At 50.4% G+C, this 19,213-nt stretch overlaps 2 protein-coding genes across 3 annotated transcripts in view; both read left to right on the top strand.

The window, feature by feature from the left end:
- The window catches only part of PPP1R7 (protein phosphatase 1 regulatory subunit 7), a 34,599-nt gene extending 22,789 nt beyond the window's left edge, over positions 1–11,810 (top strand). For both annotated transcript variants that reach the window (XM_058436512.1, XM_058436515.1), the window contains one exon: positions 11,435–11,810. In XM_058436512.1, coding sequence (XP_058292495.1) covers positions 11,435–11,611 — 177 coding nt within the window. In that variant the 3' untranslated portion in view covers positions 11,612–11,810. The remainder of the gene's footprint in view (positions 1–11,434) is intronic.
- Positions 11,811–17,293: 5,483 nt separating this feature from the next.
- ANO7 (anoctamin 7) overlaps positions 17,294–19,213 on the top strand; it is a 35,545-nt gene continuing 33,625 nt past the window's right edge. Inside the window, exons 1-2 of the mRNA XM_032761448.2 lie at positions 17,294–17,604; positions 18,870–18,984. Of these exons, the coding sequence (XP_032617339.1) occupies positions 17,450–17,604; positions 18,870–18,984 (270 nt within the window). The 5' untranslated portion in view covers positions 17,294–17,449. The remainder of the gene's footprint in view (positions 17,605–18,869; positions 18,985–19,213) is intronic.

Genomic DNA, 19,213 nt, shown 5'->3' with positions numbered 1-19,213 from the left:
TTACATTTAATTACATTTTGTGTAATGGTTGAGTTTAAGTCTATCATCTTAGTATTTCTTTTTTATTTGTCTCATCTATTCTTTGTTTACTCTTTCCTACCTACTTTTTGGAGTGAGATTTTTTTTTTTTTTGCAGTCTATTTTAACTCTATTATTGGCTTATTTGCTATACCTCTGTACTAGTGTTTTCTTGTTGTTGATTGTTTGGAGGGAGGATTGTTTTGGTGATTAGAATTTAAAAATGCATTTTTAATTTATCACAATCTATATATTTTATATTTAAATATCTTATGATCCCCATGATACTTATCTTTTAAAGAAATTTAAAAATGGCCAGGCGCAGTGGCTCATGCCTGTAATCCTAGCACTTTGGGAGGCCAAGGCAGGTGGATCACCCGAGATCAGGAGTTTGAGACCAGCCTGGCCAACGTGGTGAAACCCTGTCTCTACTAAAAATGCAAAACTTAGCTGGGCATGGTGGCACATGCTGTAGTCCAAGCTACTCAGGAGGCTAAGGCATGACAATCACTTGAACCCGGGAAGTGGAGATTGCAGTGGACCAAGATCGCACCACTGCACTCCAGCCTGGGCAAAAAAGTGAAACTCCATCTCAAAAAAAAGAAATTTAAAAACAAGAAAACTCACTTATTTTACCATTTCTGGCATTGTTTATTCTTTTGTGTGGATCTGAGTTTCCACTTGGTATTTCCCTTCCACCTGAAGAATTCTGTTTTTTTGTCGTTGTGCATTCTGCAGTAAACCAATCCTTCACTTTGATTTGTTTGAAAAATCTATTTAATTTGCCTGCGTTTTTGGAATTTAATATTATGGATACACAACTCTAGCTTGACAGGGTTTTTTTTTTTCCTTTTTAAGCACATTAAATACTTTGTTCGTTCATCCTCTGGTTTGCATTATTTCTCCTTTATAAAATTTTTATTATTTTAAAAATATTTTTTAAAAATAAATAGAGACAGGGACAGACGCGGCAGCTCACGCGTGTAATCCCAAGGTGGATCACCTCAGGTCAGGAGTTTGAGACCAATCTGACCAACGTGGCGAAACCCTGTCTCAACTAAAAATTCAAAAATTAGCCAGGCGTGGTGGCACGTGCCTGTAGTCCCAGCTACTGGGGAGGCTGAGACAGGAGAATTGCTTGAATCCAGGAGGCAGAGGTTGCAGTGAGCCAAGATCGTGCCACTGTAGTCCAACCTGGGCAACAGAGCAAGACTCTCTGTCTCAAAAAAAAAAAAAAAAAAAATAGGATGGGATCTTGCCATGTTGCCCAGGCTGGTCTCGAACTCCTGGGCTCAGACAGTCCTCCTGCCTCAGCCTCCCAAAGGGCTGGGAGTACAGGTACGAGCCACCACACATGGCCCTGGTTTGCATTATTTCTAATAAGAAGCCAGCAGTCATTTTTGTCCTTTTTCCTCTGGCTGCTATTTAAATGTTCTTTTAATCGTTGTTTCTTATTTTGTTTTGTTTTCTGCAACTTGAATATAATGTGCCACGGTGTAGTTTATTTTCTTTGATGTGTTAGGGTCCACTGGATCTGTGAATTTATGGTTTTCATCCAGTGTGGAAAGCTTCTGGAAATTATTTTCTCTAAAACTGTTTCTGCCGCTGCTCCCCCACCCCGCTTTCTCTCTGAAAACCCAGTTATGCATGTTCCTCTGGTACTAGCGAGGCCCCTGCGGCCATTTCCTCCATCCACCCTGTTCCACCCCTCGGGCTTTCATCTTGCTGTGCTTGTTTGTATAATTTCTGTTGTTAAATCTTCAAGATCATGATCTTTTCATCTCTAGTATCCTATCTGCTGTTAAGCCCATGTCATGAATTTTTTATTTCAGATATTGTATTTTTCTCAACTCTAAAAGAACATTTGGCTTTTTTTTTTTGGTAGATTATTTTTCTCTCTTCATTAGATTCGTGTTTTCCTTTAAGTCCTTCCTTCTTCACGTCTTGTAATTTTTTATTAGATCCTGGGCTTTATGGTGTTCAATTGTTGAACGTCTGGAATTTATGTCGTTTTCCTTCAAAACATACTGGACTTTATCTGACAGGCAATTAAGTTACAGCTTGATCCTTTTGAGGCTTGTTTTTAAGCTTTATTAGAGTACATCTAAATAGTCTACCCCGTAAGATTAATCTAGCACTGTTTTGAAGCTGTGGCCCTCCTGGGATCTCTGGTGAATATCCTGTGTATTTAAGTTCTCTCCACTGTGGTTGGTGGGAACACAAACATGGACCTACTGTGGGTGAGCTCTGGGCATTCTGCAGCTCGGGGCTGCCTAGTAGTTCTTCGACCAGCCTTTAGCTTTTCACTCTGCCTAGCACAGCTTCATCTTCAGTCCAGGATTCAAGAGGATACCATGTGGATTTCTGGAGGCTTTTTCCCTACATAGCTCACTCCTATCTATACATTCCAGCTCCCTTTGCCTCCCCAAACTACAATTACCATCTCAACTCTGTGTGGCCACCAGGCTCTGCTTGGGTTCCGCCTCCTTGTAGTCCGGAAAGTTCCTCCAGGCAGAAGGCTCAGATGATCACACCGCCCACCTCATTTGTTTCCTGTCTCAAGAATCACTGTCTGTGTTACCTGTTGTCCAATGTATAAAAACAATTATTTCATATATTCTATCCTTTTTTTTTTTTTTTTTTTTGAGATAGAGTCTCGCTCTGTCCCCCAGGCTGGAGTGCAGTGGTGCGATCTCAGCTCACTGCAAGCTCCACCTCCCGGGTTCACGCCATTCTCCTGCCTCAGTCTCCTGAGTAGCTGGGACTACAGGCGCCCGCCACCACGCCCTGCTAATTTTTTGTGTATTTTAGTAGAGACGGGGTTTCACCATGTTAGCCAGGACGGTCTCCATCTCCTGACCTCATGATCCGCCTGCCTCGGCCTCCCCAAGTGCTGGGATTACAGGTGTGAGCCACCACGCCCGGCCTATTCTATCCTATTTTCTAGTAGCTTGTGACAAAGGCAGGAGCCCAGCACCAGCTGTTCTATCATGGCTTGAAACAGAAGTCCTACTTATTTATTTTACTTCTGTGTCTGTCTCCCCCACTGTATAATATAAACCTCATAAGGGCAGGGAAATCAGTGTTTGGTTTACTTTGTTTTCCCTCCCAATTTCTTTATTGTGGTAAAACTTGCATAAAATAAAACTTACCATCTTAACCATGTTTAAGTGTACAGTAAGTGGTATTCAGCACATTCATAATGGTGCACAGCCATCACCACCATCCATCTCTAGGACTCTTTTCAACTTATAAAACTGAAACTCTGTACCCATTAAACAATAACCCCCTATTTTCCCCTTCCCAGACCTTGACAATGACCCTTCTACTTTCTGTCTCTATAAATTTAACTACAGACCTCATATCACTGGAATCATGCAGTATTTATTTTTGTGACTGGCTTACTTCACTCAGCATATTGACCTGAAGATTCACCCATTCTGTAGCGTGTGTCAGAATTGCCTTTCTTTTTAAGGCCAAATAATTTTCCGCTGTATGGATATTGTTTTGTTCACTCTTATCTCACCAGCATCTGGAATAGTGCCCGATACACTTTTTTTTTTTTTTTTTTTTTTTTTGGAGACAGAGTCTCGTTCTGTCACCCAGGCTGGAGTGCAGTAGCACAATCATGGCTCACTGAAGCCTTGACCTCTTGAGTTCAAGTGATCCTCCCACCTCAGCCTCCCGAGTAGCTGGGACTGCAGGTGTGCACCAATGACCTGGCTACATTTGTGGGTTTTTTGTTTCGATTCATTTTTTGTTTTTTTGAGACGGAGTTTTGCTCTTGTCACCCAGGCTGGAATGCAATGGTACAATCTCACTGCAACCTCCGCTTCCCAGGTTCAAACGATTCTCCTGCCTCAGCCTCTGAGTAGCTGGGATTACAGGTGAATGCCACCACGCCCGGCTAATTTTTGTGTTTTTAGCAGAGATGGGGTTTCACCATGTTGGCCAGGATGGTCTCAAACTCCTGACCTCAGGTAATCCGCCCACCTCGGCTTCCCAAAGTGCTGGGATTACAGGAGTGAGCCACCACGTCCGGACCATTTTAAAATCTTTTGTAGAGACAAGGTCTCACTGTGGTGTCCAGGCTGGTCTCACACTCCTGAGCTCAAGCAATCCTCCTTCCTGGGCCTCCCAAAGTGCTGGGATTACAGGTGTGAGCCACCATGCCCAGCCAGTGCCTGAAACATATTTGAATGAGCAGAAGGAACATAGAAAAGGCTGGCCAACTGGGTGGAGGCCAGCTACAGATAACATTGGAAAATATGTTATCCACATGTGTCAGATGCAGGGCTAACATCCTTACATTAAAAACAGCTCACACCCAGGTATCACTTGAAAACTAGGGGTGTTCACAGAGCAAGAAGTAACAGTTGCTTGTAAATACATAAAGCATTTCCTATCTCATTTTTTTTCTTTTTCTTTTCTTTTTTTTTTGAGACGGAGCTTTGCTCTTGTCATCCAAGCTGGAGTGTAAAGGCATGATCTCAGCTCACTGCAACCTCCACCTCCCAGGTTCAAGCAATTCTGCCTCAGCCTCCCAAGTATTTTGGATTACAGGTGACTGCCACCACCATGCCTGGCTAATTTTTGTATTTTTAGTAGAGATGGGGTATCGCCATGTTGGCCAGGCTGGTCTTGAACTCCTGGCCTCAAGTGATCTGCCTGCCTCGGCTTCCCAAAGTGTTGGGATTACAGGCGTGAGCCACCATAACTGGCCATAACTCATTACTTTTTAAAATATACTAAAGCAGTGAGATACAGTGTTATCTGTCAGGTTGGCAAAGACTTGTAGAATGCAGTTGCAACCAGCCTGTGATGGCAGCAGGCATACCTCGTGACTACCGAGATGGCTGTGTTTCATACAAGTTTTCTGTAGGGCATTTAGAGCCTTAAAAATACCACATGCAGCCAGGCACGGTGGCTCACACCTGTAATCCCAGCACTTTGGGAGGCTGAGACGGGCGGATCACCTAAGGTCAGGAGTTTGAGACTAGTCTGACCAATATGGTGAAACCCCATCTGTACTAAAAATACAAAAATGAGCCAGGCGTGGCGGCATGCACCTGTAGTCTCAGCTACTGGAGAGGCTGAGACAGGAGAATCACTTGAACCCAGGAGGCGGAGGTTGCAGTGAGCCAAGATCGTGCCACTGCACTCCAGCCTGGGCGACAGAGGGAGATGCTGTCTCAAAAAAAGAGAAAAAGGCCGGGCGCAGTGGCTCTTGCCTATAATCCCAGCACTTTGGGAGGCCGAGGCAGGCGGATCACAAGGTCAGGAGATCAAGACCATCCTAGCCAACATGGTGAAACCCTGTCTCTACTAAAATACAAAAATTTAGCTGGGTGTGGTGGCACACGCCTGTAGTCACCGCTAGTCAGGAGGCTGAGGCAGGGGAATCACTTGAACCTGGGAGGCAGAGGTTGCAATGAGCTGAGATCGTGCCACTGCACTCCAGCCTGGTGACAGAGCTAGACTCCATCTTAAAAAAAAAAAAAAAAAAGAAAAAGAAAAAGTATCGTAGAGAGCTTCCTAACCAAGATTAAAAAATCAGAAGTGAAAAAAGAAAGAATAGATATATCTAATTTTATAAAGCGTATATATTTTGCATGATGAAAGAGTCCGTTGGTCACCTGAAAGGTTAAGGTTAAGGTTATTTTCTATGACATACAAAAAGCTCTTTAAAGTGAAAGAAAACAATTCAATAGATAAATAGGTGGAGGATAGCAATAGATAGTTCAACAACATGATGCATCTCACCCCTGCCATACGGGACTTGTTTCAAGCTGACATCCAGGGCCTGGAGGGTGGGCTAGCACTGCCCTGCTCAGGCCCCCACCCTCTTCCCAGTAATCCAGGGGAAAGGTGGCATCACAGTGACCAAAGGCAGTAGCCAGGGGAGGAGAAACATTTGGCAGGAAAGTTTCCACCCTCACGGTGTCTGATGCCGGCATGGAGCCCATCTGCCCACTGCCCTGCTGGCACAGGGGACTCCCCAGGACCCTCCCAGATGCTTTGTTGGCAGATGCTGCCCGCTCATTTAAGCTAAGTGATGCCATTTGGATTACGTTGCAGGCCTGCCCCATGCCACAGCTGTGCTTCCTCAGCCCTCTTGATGGAATGCTTTCCTGTAGCCAGTGCCCAGCACAAGCAGCCTGTGCCAGCTTGGCACCCCTGGCCCAGGGCTGTCTGGGTGTGAGCTGCAAGGAGTGGGGGGCACAGGTAGGGGCTGCTCAGGGAGAGGCTATGTGCCTCCCTCCCAGCATGTGTGCCTGGCCTGGGCCCACTTTCTCCTCCCCTTCAGTCTAGTGATGGCCATTTCATTAGGTTTCAGTTGCATTCCTTTAATTACAGATAAGTCTAACCCTGGCGCCTGTTTTCAACCACTTTCTCCTTTTGTTCACTCTTGATACTTTCTGCTAGCTTTAATCCAGTGCATTTGCCCTTTTATTATTAACTTACGGAGATTCTATCGATGAATGATACTAAACCTTAGTATGTCATCTGTGTTGCAGATACTTTACTTTGTCACTGGTCTTCAGCTTTTTTTTTTTTTTTTTTTTTTTTGATCCCAGGCTGGAGTGCAGTGGCGTGATCTCGGCTCATTGCAAGCTCCACCTCCTGGGTTCACACCATTCTCCTGCCTCAGCCTCCTGAGTAGCTAGGACTACAGGCGCCTGCCACCACACCCAGCTAATTTTTTCTTTTTTTAGGTGGAGTCTGGCTCTGTCCCCCAGGCTGGAGTGCAGTGGCGCAATCTCCACTCACTGCAATCTCCGCATCCCGGGTTCACGCCATTCTCCTGCCTCAGCCTCCCAAGTAGCTGGGACTACAGGCATCCGCCACCATGCCCGGCTAGTTTTTTGTATTTTTAGTAGAGACAGGGTTTTACCGTGTTAGCCAGGATGGTCTCAATCTCCTGACCTCGTGATCCGGCCTCCTCTGCCTCCCAAAGTGCTGGGATTACAGGCGTGAGCCACCGTGCCTGGCCTCCTTCCAGTCTTTTCTCTGGTGTCTACATGCACTGAGTTTAAGAGGGGTCAGGAGATCGAGACCATCCTGGCTAACACGATCTCTACTAAAAATACAAAAATACTAGCCAGGCGTGGTGGCGGGCGCCTGTAGATCTTGGCCGGGTGCGGTCAGGAGATCAAGATCATCCTGGCGAACACAATCTCTACTAAAAATGCAAAAATATTAGCCGGACGTGGTGGCGGGCACCTGTAGTCTCAGCTACTTGGGAGGCTGAGGCAGGAGAATGGCGTGAATCTGGGAAGCGGAGGTTGCAGTGAGCCAAGATTGCGCCACTGCACTCCAGCCTGGGCGACAGAGCAAGACTCCATCTCAAAAAAATAAAATAAAAAAAGAAAAGACACTGGAAGGAAATACGCCAAAATGAGAAGCCCTTGTGGGTAGTTGGTTTCTTTTTTCCTTTATACTCTATAGTTCTTCTGAATTTTCTGTAATGAGCATGTATTTCTTTTTTTTTTTTTTTTTTTTTTTTTTTGGGGGGTTGCTCTCTCTCCCCCCAGGCTGGAATGTAGTGGCGCGATCTCGGCTCACTGTAACCTCCACCTCCCGGGTTCAAGGGATTCTCTTGCCTCAGCCTCCCGAGTAGCTCACCATCCCCACAGACAGCTCTCGATGCGGCCGTGCCTGTGTCACACATCTCCTTTGTTAAAGGAGTAAATAAGTGATTTGTACATTCTACCAGTTGTTTATGAAATGTATCTTAAGAATTCTACCCATCTTTTGCTTAAAACATTACTGAGTTTGGGGTAATTAATGTAAATTTTCTATAATATCAGCCAAAAAAATTGTAAAGGGAAATACAGGTGTCCTATGTATGTATATGCAAAATACACACATAGAAAACCCCATAAATACAAAATGCAAGTTTGGGTTCCAAAAACCAAAAGAGTCTGCCAGGAAAACATCAACCGAGAAGAAGTTCCCTAGCAGAATCCCAGCCGTTGGTTCGGGCAAGGGATCAACTGCTGAGATAACTGGGAAGGATGTTGAAGAAGGGATGTTTGCACACAAGCCCAAGGATCATGCCACAGAGAACTCGCTAATTGCAAAGGGAAAGCATGTCCCCAGAGTCATCTGGGGTCACCAGCTGATCTGCATGATAAAACTTAGCATCCCTAATTGTGGGACCACCTGAAGTGCTGTGTCCCCAGTGTGAGTCATCTATGCAGTATACCTACCAAAAATGTTTAGTCTGATCTAACCAAGCATTCATACCTAACTTCAAGTTTATGGGAAGTATAAGAGCTAGAGGAACAAGCTAAATGACAATGAGGGGTACTTTACAAGACAGTTCTTCAAAAAGCCAATTTTAGTTTTTAAAAAAAAGTGTGAGAAGGACATGGGAGGTGCTCAAGATTAGAAGAGATTGAAATGGTCCCTCTGGGGGAAAGGAATGTGCCCGCGCTCCCCAGCCAGGCTCCCTGACAGCCCCGGTGTACAGAACTTTACAAGAGAAACATAAGGTCATCTTTTTTCCATGATGAGTGTAACATCTTTGCCCCATCCTGGGATCTCTGGAATGTATGAGACAGAGTCTCATACAAGTGAATGTTTTTAGTTCCATTTTGGAAAAATGCAAAGATAAGAATCTCTGAAAGTTACCAGTATCAAACACATTATTTACACATTATTTACGACGCACCACTGGTGGTGAGTAAAATTCCCTGTGTTAGGTTTACTAAGTCCTGGAGGAAATTGCTCTGAGATGGGCTGTGCTATGGAAAATTACAAAATCTGCAGTTTATAAAGACGGTCCGCCAATCTAGACTAATAATGACATTGGAAAATGTTGTGATGTGTGAGACAAGAAGCATCTGGTGTGTGACAAACACAAATACTTCACATATCGAGAAAGGAGGTGGTGACACAGCTTGAAGACCTCCCATGCCAGAGCTGAAAGCCTGAATCAACTGCCAGTGGTGTTTTGAGTCATTTTTTAAATAGACTATGTTACAAGAAAATCTTATTTCTTTCAAACAGTGTAATATTGCTACTTTTATTAAATGAATGTCCTTTTTGTGTGTTTTGTGGTGGAAGTGGTTAAGGCAGTGGTGTTCAGTCTCTGGGCTTCCCTGGGCCACACTGGAAAAAAGAAGAATTGTCTTGGGCTACACATAAAATACACTAACGATCGCTGATGAGCTAAAAAAAAAAAAAAAAAGCGAAAAAAATCGCAGAAAAATCTCAAAATGTTTTTAAGCTTACAAATTTGCATTGGGCCTCATTCAAAGCCATCCTAGGCCATTTACAGCCCGCAGGCCGTGGGTTGGACAAGCTTGGTTTAAGGCGTGTGTGTGCATCGTTTTCGGGGCTCTTTCTGTTAACTGACCAGTGACTGGCCAATCACAGGCCTGGCAGGTGGATGGCTTCCCCTGTAATTCTGATGTTGCAGGCTCTGCACTGGCCACACAACCAGCGGGGTAGTGTGAGTGTAGTAACAGAACAGCATTTAAGAATGTATGCTCACATCCCTTCCACATGGAGGCACTAGTCGGGATGGCAGTGGGGTACCAGCCCTGGTGGTGCAGCCCTTCCCAGCAGGTTTCAGTCCCTCTTCAGGGGCTAAGCTCTAGGATTTGGAAATCTTGGTTTCCCAAAGCTGGTACACACTAGTCCCACAAAAGGTTCTGTGAAAACAGGGTCCCTCAGGCCAGGCACAGTGGCTCACGCCTGTAATCCCAGCACTTTGGGAGGCTGAGATGGGTGGAGCACTTGAGGTCAGGAGTTCAAGACCAGGCTGGCCCACATGGTGAAATCTCATCTCTACAAAAATATAAAAATTAGCCGAGCATGATGGTGAGTGCCTGAAATCCCAGCTGCCCGGGAGTCTGAGGTGGGAGAATCGCTTGAACCCGGGAGGCGGAAGTTGCAGTGAGCAGAGATTGCCCCATTGCACTCCAGCCTGGGCGACAGAGCGAGACTCCATCTCAGAAAAAAAGAAAATAGGGTTCCTCAAACAGGCGAACCTGTGAGATGCACGTTATGTTCCCCTCTGGGAGGCCCCTGACACACGGTAAGTTACTAAAGACAGCCTGGCTATGACAGTGGACCTGGTGCCAAACTAGCCCTCCTGCCATAGACAGATAGAAAAATACGAAACAACTCTATTCAGGCAGTGGACAGCAGGCAGCACGCACCTGCAGGCTCTGAGGCGGGAGTTCCAGCGCGAGCCCCGTGATTGCCCCACTCCTTACCAGGGATGTTTCCCAAGCAGAACGCAGTACTTCTGAGTGGAAGAGGCAGAGATCAACATCTCTGGCAGCTAGAGTGTGCAAGACAGGGCCCCAGACAGAAGGGGAGCTGTGCAGCGCAGGGGTCCAGAAGTCCATGCAGGGACACCCCAGTCGGACCACAGCTGTGGGCAGGGCAGTGTGGGCCCCAGAGTAGAACGCCCCGCTTGCATTCCGTTCCACATGGACACTTCCCGTCCTAACATCTCTGTAAAAGGAGTCGAAGTCTGTCACCCTATAACAAGTGCCCCTGGCTCTGCCCATTGTCGGTTCACAGTCAAGTCCAGCTGCCTCTTCGGGAGCAGCGCCCCTGCTCTTGCCACCGCGGTTTGCCTGGCAGGCGCTGAGGCCGGGCAGCTCTGAACATGTGATTTCTACACACAGGGTGTTTGAAAGGGAAGGTCAGACCAACAGGGTTTGAAGCTGGACTGGCTCCCCTTGTTCTGGAGATGGCACCACTGCACTCCAGCCTGGGCGACAGAGCGAGACTCTGTCTCAAAAAAAAAAAAATGCAAGAGAACTCTTCCTGCCAAAGGCAGGTCCCTCCAGCTGGGCATGGCAGGGCCAAGATGGTAAAATTTAGCCTGCACTGAGCCTGCAACTCAGACTTCTGAATCCCACCTGCTCACGATTTGTGTCCCTGCACCTGGTATTGGGTGAAAGCAGCAGCTGGGACTTCCTTGTGGAGAGAGCCATAGAGGTAACTTACAGAAGAGTTGAGAGTTTTAAGTAAAGCAGCCTCTGTCTGCTGTGTCACAGTGACGGCACAGAGTGCAGCCTTGGGAACGATGGCTGAGAATTGGTTTGTAGAAAGTGCAGCCCACCCTGCTTTGACACTTGCCTATGGACGAGTGTAGCCGGCAGGTGGCCAGGACTGCTTTGTCTTTCCTCTGCTGACCTGAATGTGGACTTGGCCCCGTTATAGTGACTGGCCCAGGGTTGGCTATGGACAGGTAACTTGTACTTGGGTTGCAGCTGAAGGTGGCCAGGATGCACCAAGAGGCCATGGAAGGTCCCATGAGGTGCCAGGGAAGACCCACACCTGCTCCCCATCTTCTGAGTGGGAAGGAGGAGGGTGGCTAGTGGACCCCACCGGAGTCGAGGGCTGGGCTGTTTGGTTCTAAAGGCTTTTCTCCTGTGTGTGTCCCCAGATGAATGACAATCTCCTTGAGAGCTGGAGCGACCTCGATGAGCTGAAGGGAGCCAGGAGCCTGGAGACAGTGTACCTGGAGCGGAACCCCCTGCAGAAGGACCCCCAGTACCGGCGAAAGGTCATGCTGGCCCTCCCCTCCGTGCGGCAGATCGACGCCACGTTCGTCAGGTTCTGAGTCCTCCTTGCTCCTCATGTGGTCCCTCTCCTCGGAAGAGCTGCCCAGCCACGGTTTTTTAACCCACCTGTTGCTCCTGAGGTCGCCACTATATCAACAGTCACAAACCCAATGGCAATAAAGGCACTGACGATAGCTGGCGCGTGCAATGCCACGCACCATTTTCAGATGCCATTGCAATTAAATCTTGCCACACAGTCCTCCTGGGTGATTGTTGACAGTTATTGTAGCCACAGAGAGAACATAAGACACGTTGCGTTCATTCACTAGAAATTCCTGTTTCCTTCTCTCAGAAGGCAGTCACAGTCCCTACCTGAGTCATGTGAAACACAGGGCCTGAGAGTGCTTTACAGGCATTCACGTGCTGTCCGAGTGGCATTCGGGGGCTGGCCTAGCTGGCCCTAGTCCTGGTGTGCAGGGTTCAGGCAGTCCTGACCTGCAACAACTGAGGTTTTTTAGTCTTTTAAACCAGCCATTTTCAATTTTTAAAAAATTAGGTAAGTTAAAAAAACATGGGTAAAAGCTGACTCAGCCCTGTGTGCTTGTGTTCCTTAGAGCTCCCCTTTAAAGAGCACCGGGCAGGGCTGACTGCTTTCACGTGTGCCCATCAGTTCTCGCCACGTCCCTTGCCTGTGGGTGAAAGCTCAGGTGTGGGGAGGGTGTCCCGTGTCCCACGCGGTGCTGTGCTACTGCCAGAACGCGAGCCCCATTGAGCCTCTCCAAAGACGGTCTCCAAGGATCTGAACTCTTGGCCACTTGTATAGTGGCCTCCTGTTCTCACCCCATTGTTATTTTGGCTTTTTTAATATAAAATGTACATTGACAGACACCTGAGGTCTGGATTTAATGCTACCAGGGCATCGTCACCTCCCAAGGTCTCAGATTTCTCCTCCTGCAGAATGAGGGCCACATCATGTAGTCACCAAGGTCCCTTCTGCCTCCGGACTCTAGACTCTAGAACCGTCTACTTGAGGAACCAGGACTCTAGAACCCTACTGTCCAATGTGGTCAAGGCTGCAGTGAGCTATGATTGTACCCACTCTAGCCTGGGTGACAGAGGGAGACCCTGTCTCAAAACAAATAAAAAATTTTAAAAGGCCCCAAATTAATACCCAGCCATCTGTTCTTTAACAGAATTTTTACAAACATACAAAAAATGTGGAAGTGATGAGGAAAGGTATGCTAAATCCAGCACAATCCTAGTCAAAGTGCCATTTGATTTTTTTTTTTTTTTTTTTTAAGGAGTCTGTCTCTGTCACACAGGCTAGAGTGCAATGGCGCAATCTCGGCTCACTGCAACCACCACCTCCCAGGTTCAAGCGATTCTCCTGCCTCACCCTCCCTAGTAGCTGGGATTACAGGCACCCGCCACCACACCCAGCTGATTTTTGTATTTTTAGTAGAGATGGGGTTTTGCCGTGTTGCCAGGCTGGTCCCAAACTCCTGACCTCAGGTGATCCGCCCACCTCAGCCTCCCAAAATGCTGGAATTACAGGGGTGAGCCACCGCACCCAGCCACGATTTGATTTTTTGAGACACATTAAATTCTAAAATTTAATTTTTTTTCCTTTTTTTTCTGAGACAGAGTCTCGCTCTGTCGGCAGGCTGGAGTGCGGTGGCACGATCTCTGCTCACTGCAAACTCTGCCTCCCCGGCTCAAGCGATTCTCCTGCCTCAGCCTCCTGAGTAGCTGGGACTACAGGCACGTGCCACTATGCCCAGCTAATTTCTGTGTTTTTAGTAAAGACAGGGTTTCGCCATGTTTGCCAGGATGGTCTTGATCTCTTGACCTCATGATCCACCTGCCTCTGCCTCCCAAAGTGCTGGGATTACAGGAGTGAGCCACCGCACCCAGCTTTTTCTTTTTCTTTTTCTTTTTCTTTTTTTGGCGAACAGGGTCTTGCTATATTGCCCAGGCAAGTCTCAAACTCCTAGGCTCAAGCTGTCCTCCCACCTCTGCCTTCCTAAAAGCTGGGATTATAGGCATGAACTACCATGCCCGACAAATTCTAAAATTTATATGGAAGAAAAAAGTCAACATTGTGATTCAATTCATTTTGAAAAAGAGCTGGGAGAGACGCTTTCCTACCAGATCCTGAGTTCTGCAAACCCACGGTGAGAGTGTGGGGGGAGGCCTGACCTAACAGCACCAAGACAGGGACACCTCAGCAGGAACCCAGGGGACTCGGGGACTGGGAAAGGTGTCCCGGGGTCGGGGAGGGGTGGACAGTGTCCTCATTATGTTGGCAGAGGGCGCTATGTGGAAAAATGAACACTGCCCCTCCCTGGCATCACACACAGGGTGGGCTTCAGAGCAATTGGTGATTCATGGGCTGTGCTGAAATAGGAAATCAGTAGAAAATAATGTGGGACCCTGGGTGTGGTGGCTCGTGCCTGTAATCGTAGCACTTTTGGAGGTCAAGGCGAGTGGATTGCTTGACCTCAGGAGTTCAAAACCAGCCTGAGTAACACGGTGAAAACCCATCTCTAAAAAAACGCAAAACTTAGCCGGGCGTAGTGGCAGCCACCTGTAGTCCCAGCTACTCAGGAGGCTAAGGTGGCAGAATCGCTTGAACCCGGGAGGCGGAGGTTGCAGTGAGCTGAGATCTCGCCACTAGCACTCCAGCCTGGGCAACAGAGTGAGACCGTGTCTCACACCCCCCAAAAAAGAAAAAAAGAATGTGGAAAGGCAGATATGTGAGCTAGCAGTGGAGAAAACTCCCCAAGGCCGGGTACGGTGGCTCACGCCTGTAATCCCAGCACTTTGGGTGGCCGAGGTGGGCGGATCACAAGGTCAGGAGTTCGAGATCAGCCTGGCCAACATGGTGAAACCCCGTCTCTACTAAAAATACAAAAAGTTAGCCAGGCATGGTGGCGGGTGCCTGTAATCCCAGCTACTCGAGGAGGCTGAAGCAAGAGAATTGCTTGAACCCAGGAGGTGGAGGTTGCAGTGAGCCGAGATTGCGCCATTGCACCCCAGCCTGGCCAACAGAGCAAGACTCTGTCTCAAAAAAAAAAACAAATGGAAAAAAAAACTCCACAAGCACAACTGTAAGATAAGATTTTGATGGGTTTGTTTACATAAAATTTCACATAGAACAAAAATAATGCATAATACCTGAATAATGGCAACAGTAGATTAAGAGAAGGTGTTTGCAGCCTTTAAAACTGGCAAGGCTTACCATTTAGAACTCCCACACATCAAATAAAGGAGACAGGAATCCTGACGGAAACGCAGGCCAAGGGCCAGAGTGGGCAATGCAGACATCAGGGGCCAGTGGCCTGTGTGGAGCCGCCGCTCACAGGAAGCTGGGGTGCTGGCTGCACCTGCAGACAGGAAGGTTAGAAAGTGGGCAGTGCAGGCATCCAAGAGTCTGTCCCCTGCGACCCAGCCACTGTCCGTCCAGCAGGGCTCCCACATGCCCAGGGCAAAGTGCCAGGGTCCTCATGGAGGGAGCCCTGCACGCACCTCCAGCCTCAGAAGGAGCACTGAACTTCAGTGTGGGCTCTTCACCACCACATCCACCTCCACTAACCACACCCCTAAGTATGTCCGTAAATGTTACGAAAACGGGTATAAAAAGTTACAGCCAGCCAGGCACGGTGGCACACGCCTGTAATCCCAGCACTGTGGGAGGCCGAGGCAGGCGGATCACAAGGTCAGGAGATCAAGACCATCCTGGCTAACAAGGTGAAACCCTGTCTCTACTAAAAATAGAAAAAATTAGCCGGGCGTGGTGTTGGGTGCCTGTAGTCCCAGCTACTCCAGAGGCGGAGCCAGGAGAATGGCATGAACCCGGGAGGCAGAGCTTGCAGTGAGTCGAGATAGTGCCACTGCACTCTAGCCTGGGCGACAGAGTGAGACTGTCTCAAAAAAAAAAAAAAAAAAAAAAATTACGGTCAAAGAAAGATGGTGCAGCAGATTCTGGGCCTGGGCTCTTCTGGGCCTGGGCTCCTCCCAAGGCCTGGAACCTGGCGAGCCCCCTGTGCTGGTTGTTGCAGCTTTTCTCCCTCCCTCCCTTCCTTCCTTTCCCTCAAAAGTAACACAACTTGAAAAACCACCCACCCAAACAGAATTGCATGAAGTAAAAATGGAAAGACTCCTCAGGGCCGAACCCCCTTTAGGTGTTGTGCATGCACTCGTTCCTCAAAGGGCTCCCACTGGGGTGTGGTCACCTCCAGCAGCCAGCCCTGAAGCTCTTGAGTAGACAGCCCTGAGGCCACCAGAGCCACTTTGTCACCAAGAGCAGAGAGTCGGGAGCTCCTGGGAGGTGGCACATCTTCCTGGGAGGGTCCTTGGCCAGTGACTGAGCAGAGTAAGAGCCTACAGTTGCATCCAGGTGAGGAAACGCTGAGTCTTGCCTCCCCTGCAGAGTGCCCATGGCAGGCTGAGGCCACCCTCCACAGGTCTTGGGGAGATGGTGCCCCGCTCATCCTCCCTCCCCTCCTGCCTCCCGACTCCTTTCCTGGTTTCTGGAGCACTTCCCCAGTCCAGCGCTCATCCAAGGATCCATCTCAGGCGCCTGCAGGCTGAGCTTGGCCACAGCAGAGACCTCTCATGCAGATTCCCTGAGGCCCAGGGCCCCAAAGTCCTGCCGCCCAGGCTCTGCTGGTCCTGACAGGGAACCCCGGCCTGCAGGGCCTTCCCTCTGTTCCAAGGCGCAACACAGGTCCAAGAACAGGGCCCCTTGGGAGGTGCCAGGCACAGAGGGGCATAGGTATAAGGGAAAGCTGCAGCCAGGATGAGGGTCCGCCTGGAGGGATTTCAACAGGTGGAAGGGGGCACCTGTAACAGCAAGCTGAGCTTGGGGCTCCCCAGTGGAGTTGTGCGTGGAGGGCGGGGAGCACAGGTGGTAGGTTCTCAGACACTGCCAGGCACCAAGGAGGAAAGAGGGAGGAGGAGGGAGAGAGGAAGAGGAGGAGCGGGGAGAAAGGATAGGAGGAGAAGGAGGAGGAGAGGGAGAAAGGGGGGGGAAACGATTAGGAGGAGGGGGACTGGGGAGAAAGGAGGAGAGGGAGGGGAAGAAAGGATAGGAGGAGAAGGAGGAGTTGGGGGGAGAAATGATAGGAGGAGAGGGAGGGGGGAGAACGGATAGGAGGAGGCGAGGGAGGAGTAGGGGGGAGAAACAATAGGAGGAGGAGGGGGAAGGTGGGGAGAAAGGATAGGAGGGGGAAGGTGGGGAGAAAGGATAGGAGGAGGAGGGGGAGAAAGGAGGAGGGGGAAGGAGGGCTAGGAGGAGAAAGAGGAGGGCTAGGAGGAGAATGAGGAGGAGGAGGAGGGCGGAAAGGATGGGAGGAAGGCTAGGGCCCCTCCTGTCCTTTTGCAGATGGGGCCCTGAGCATGGGATGTGCCTGAGGTCACCCCTCAGGCATTAGCAGAGCCAGCAGTGTGACCTGGGTCTCCTAATCTCCCCAGCCCCTGGGTGAAACCGTGGCCCACCACTCAGCACATGCTATGTAACCTCAAGGAGCCTCAGTTTCCCTCCACATAAACAGAGCTATTAGGCCTGCCTGGCAAGGCTTCCAGCAGAGGTGGCACCTGTGGCTATTCCTGCGGAATCCCACCTCCTCGAGACCCTCCAAGGCAGCAGCTATGACAGCTGACGCCAGCCCTGAAATCTCTAAGCAAATAAGGTTCCCAGAAGGACGGCAGCATTTGCATGCAAGTGTGTGAAAGCCCAGCCAAGTGGGCTGCCTGTGTTTGCAGCTCTGAGCCCCACACCCCCTATTTAAACAAAGATAGATCCTGCTCCAGGAGCCGGGAAACCTTGCCCTGGCCAGCTGTGCTGGGCACCTCCCCTGCCTGCTTCCTGGCCCACTTGCAGGCAAGGCGAGGGCATGCGAATGGCTGCCACTGGCTGGGCGGGGCTCCAAGGGCCACCCCTCCCCACCCTCTGTCCCGCAGTGAGGCCGGGACTCTACTGCCGAGACCAGGCTCACGCTGAGAGGTGGGCCATGACCTCCGAGACCTCTTCTGGAAGCCACTGTGCCAGGTGGGGACCCAGCCTAGACGTGTGGGCCACAGGGAGAAGGTGGAGCGTTGGACTCTAAGGAGGCAGGGCGGCACCCCAGCCCACCAGGACTTTCATACACCTTGGCCTGTGGGGAGGCAGTGCCAGGGCCTGCCCTGGTCCCCAAAGCCCCTTGGGGCACGAGGAGGGAGACACGCTCAGTGTGGCTCTGGACAGGGCACACCCAGCTGGGGTTGGCTTCCTGCCTGCCCAGGGACTCCCCCGTGGAGCAGGTCCCTTCGTTGGGGTGGGGGCGTGCCCCATTCTTGCTGCAGAGAGCTCTGAGGAGGGGCCCGCCTGCCCACCACAGCAGTATGGGGGGCATGAGGGGCTGCTGGGTGGCTGAACTCCTCAGGGACTTTCCTCCAGGAACACCCCACAGTCCATAGTGAGACTCCCAGCCTGGGGCCGGGGCCAAGTCCTAACACTGAGACCTGGCTCGGGCTTCAGGGTTAGGCAGGTGCAGGTGGCCCGGGCTCAGTTTGTCTCTCTGGGCCTCCGCTAATGTGAAGTGAAGGGTAGAACTAGAAGGCTGCCCCTCCGACCTCCTGCAGCACCTCCATGGTCACACCCTCCAGTCATCATCGCAGCTCCAAATGCCAGCCCCAGCTCGAACCCTCTCCTTCCAGGGTCACAGATGTCGTGCTCTTGGCCCCGTTTTCCCAGCCCGAGACTAGGAGCCACGGCACCTGTCCTCCCACAGAGAGAGACCCCGGGGGTGAAGGTGCGGGAGGAAGCTGGGACCCCCAAGAGCAGTGAGGCCGGGTTCCATCAGGCCTGCCTTGCCGGGGAGCTCAGGGCCTATGGGTCCTGGCATTGGGTCCTCAGGCCATGAGCGAAGGCAGGCGACGTGAGGGGTTGCCTGTCCCTGGCTCACATGGCTCCGCCCTACAGATAAGAGAGGGAGAGGTGTCTGTACTCCAGGCCCACCTTTGTGGGCCTTCTCAGGCTCCACTGAGTACCCAGGCAGAGTGGACGGCATTCAGGGCTAGGGGACACAGGCACTCACTGGATAGACAGACGCCTGCTGTGCCAGGCCTGCCAGCCGCTCCCTCCCTGGCACTGGCTCCTTCCTGGAGCTAGTGGCTGGCTAGGGGGTTCTCCATGTGCTCATGGCCAGGAGAGTCTGCCGGGCCAGCGTGGCCCCATTCTACTCCAAGCCGAGTGTAACGTGAGCTCACTGCAGGCAGAACGGGTCTCACGCATCCCCTCTCTGACCCCCTCCCCACCCGGCCTTGGTGGTGCAGGAGCAGGATACTGCGGCGCCGGGCCCAGGAAGAGGACAGCACCGTCCTGATCGATGTGAGCCCCCCTGAGGCAGGGAAGAGGGGCCTTTACGGGAGCACAGCCCACGCCTCGGAGGTAACACAGCGCCCAGGAGACCGTGGTGCGACTTGAGAGGTCCTCCCCTGCCTGGGTCTATACCCCCACCCTGGGCCCAGAGCCTTTGGGGGTGGATGGGCATCACCATGTTTCCCCTGCATCCCCTGGCAACCCCCAAGCCCTCGCCACCCAGTCCTCAACACACACAGTCAGATCACCGCCCGCCTGGCCCGGCCTGGCTGCGGAGAACCGAGCAGAACCCACTGAT

Source organism: Hylobates moloch, unplaced genomic scaffold (assembly GCF_009828535.3).
Source record: "Hylobates moloch isolate HMO894 unplaced genomic scaffold, HMol_V3 SCAFFOLD_1, whole genome shotgun sequence".
NCBI classification, from domain to species: domain Eukaryota; kingdom Metazoa; phylum Chordata; class Mammalia; order Primates; family Hylobatidae; genus Hylobates; species Hylobates moloch.
This window is presented reverse-complemented; position numbering and strand designations above follow the sequence as displayed.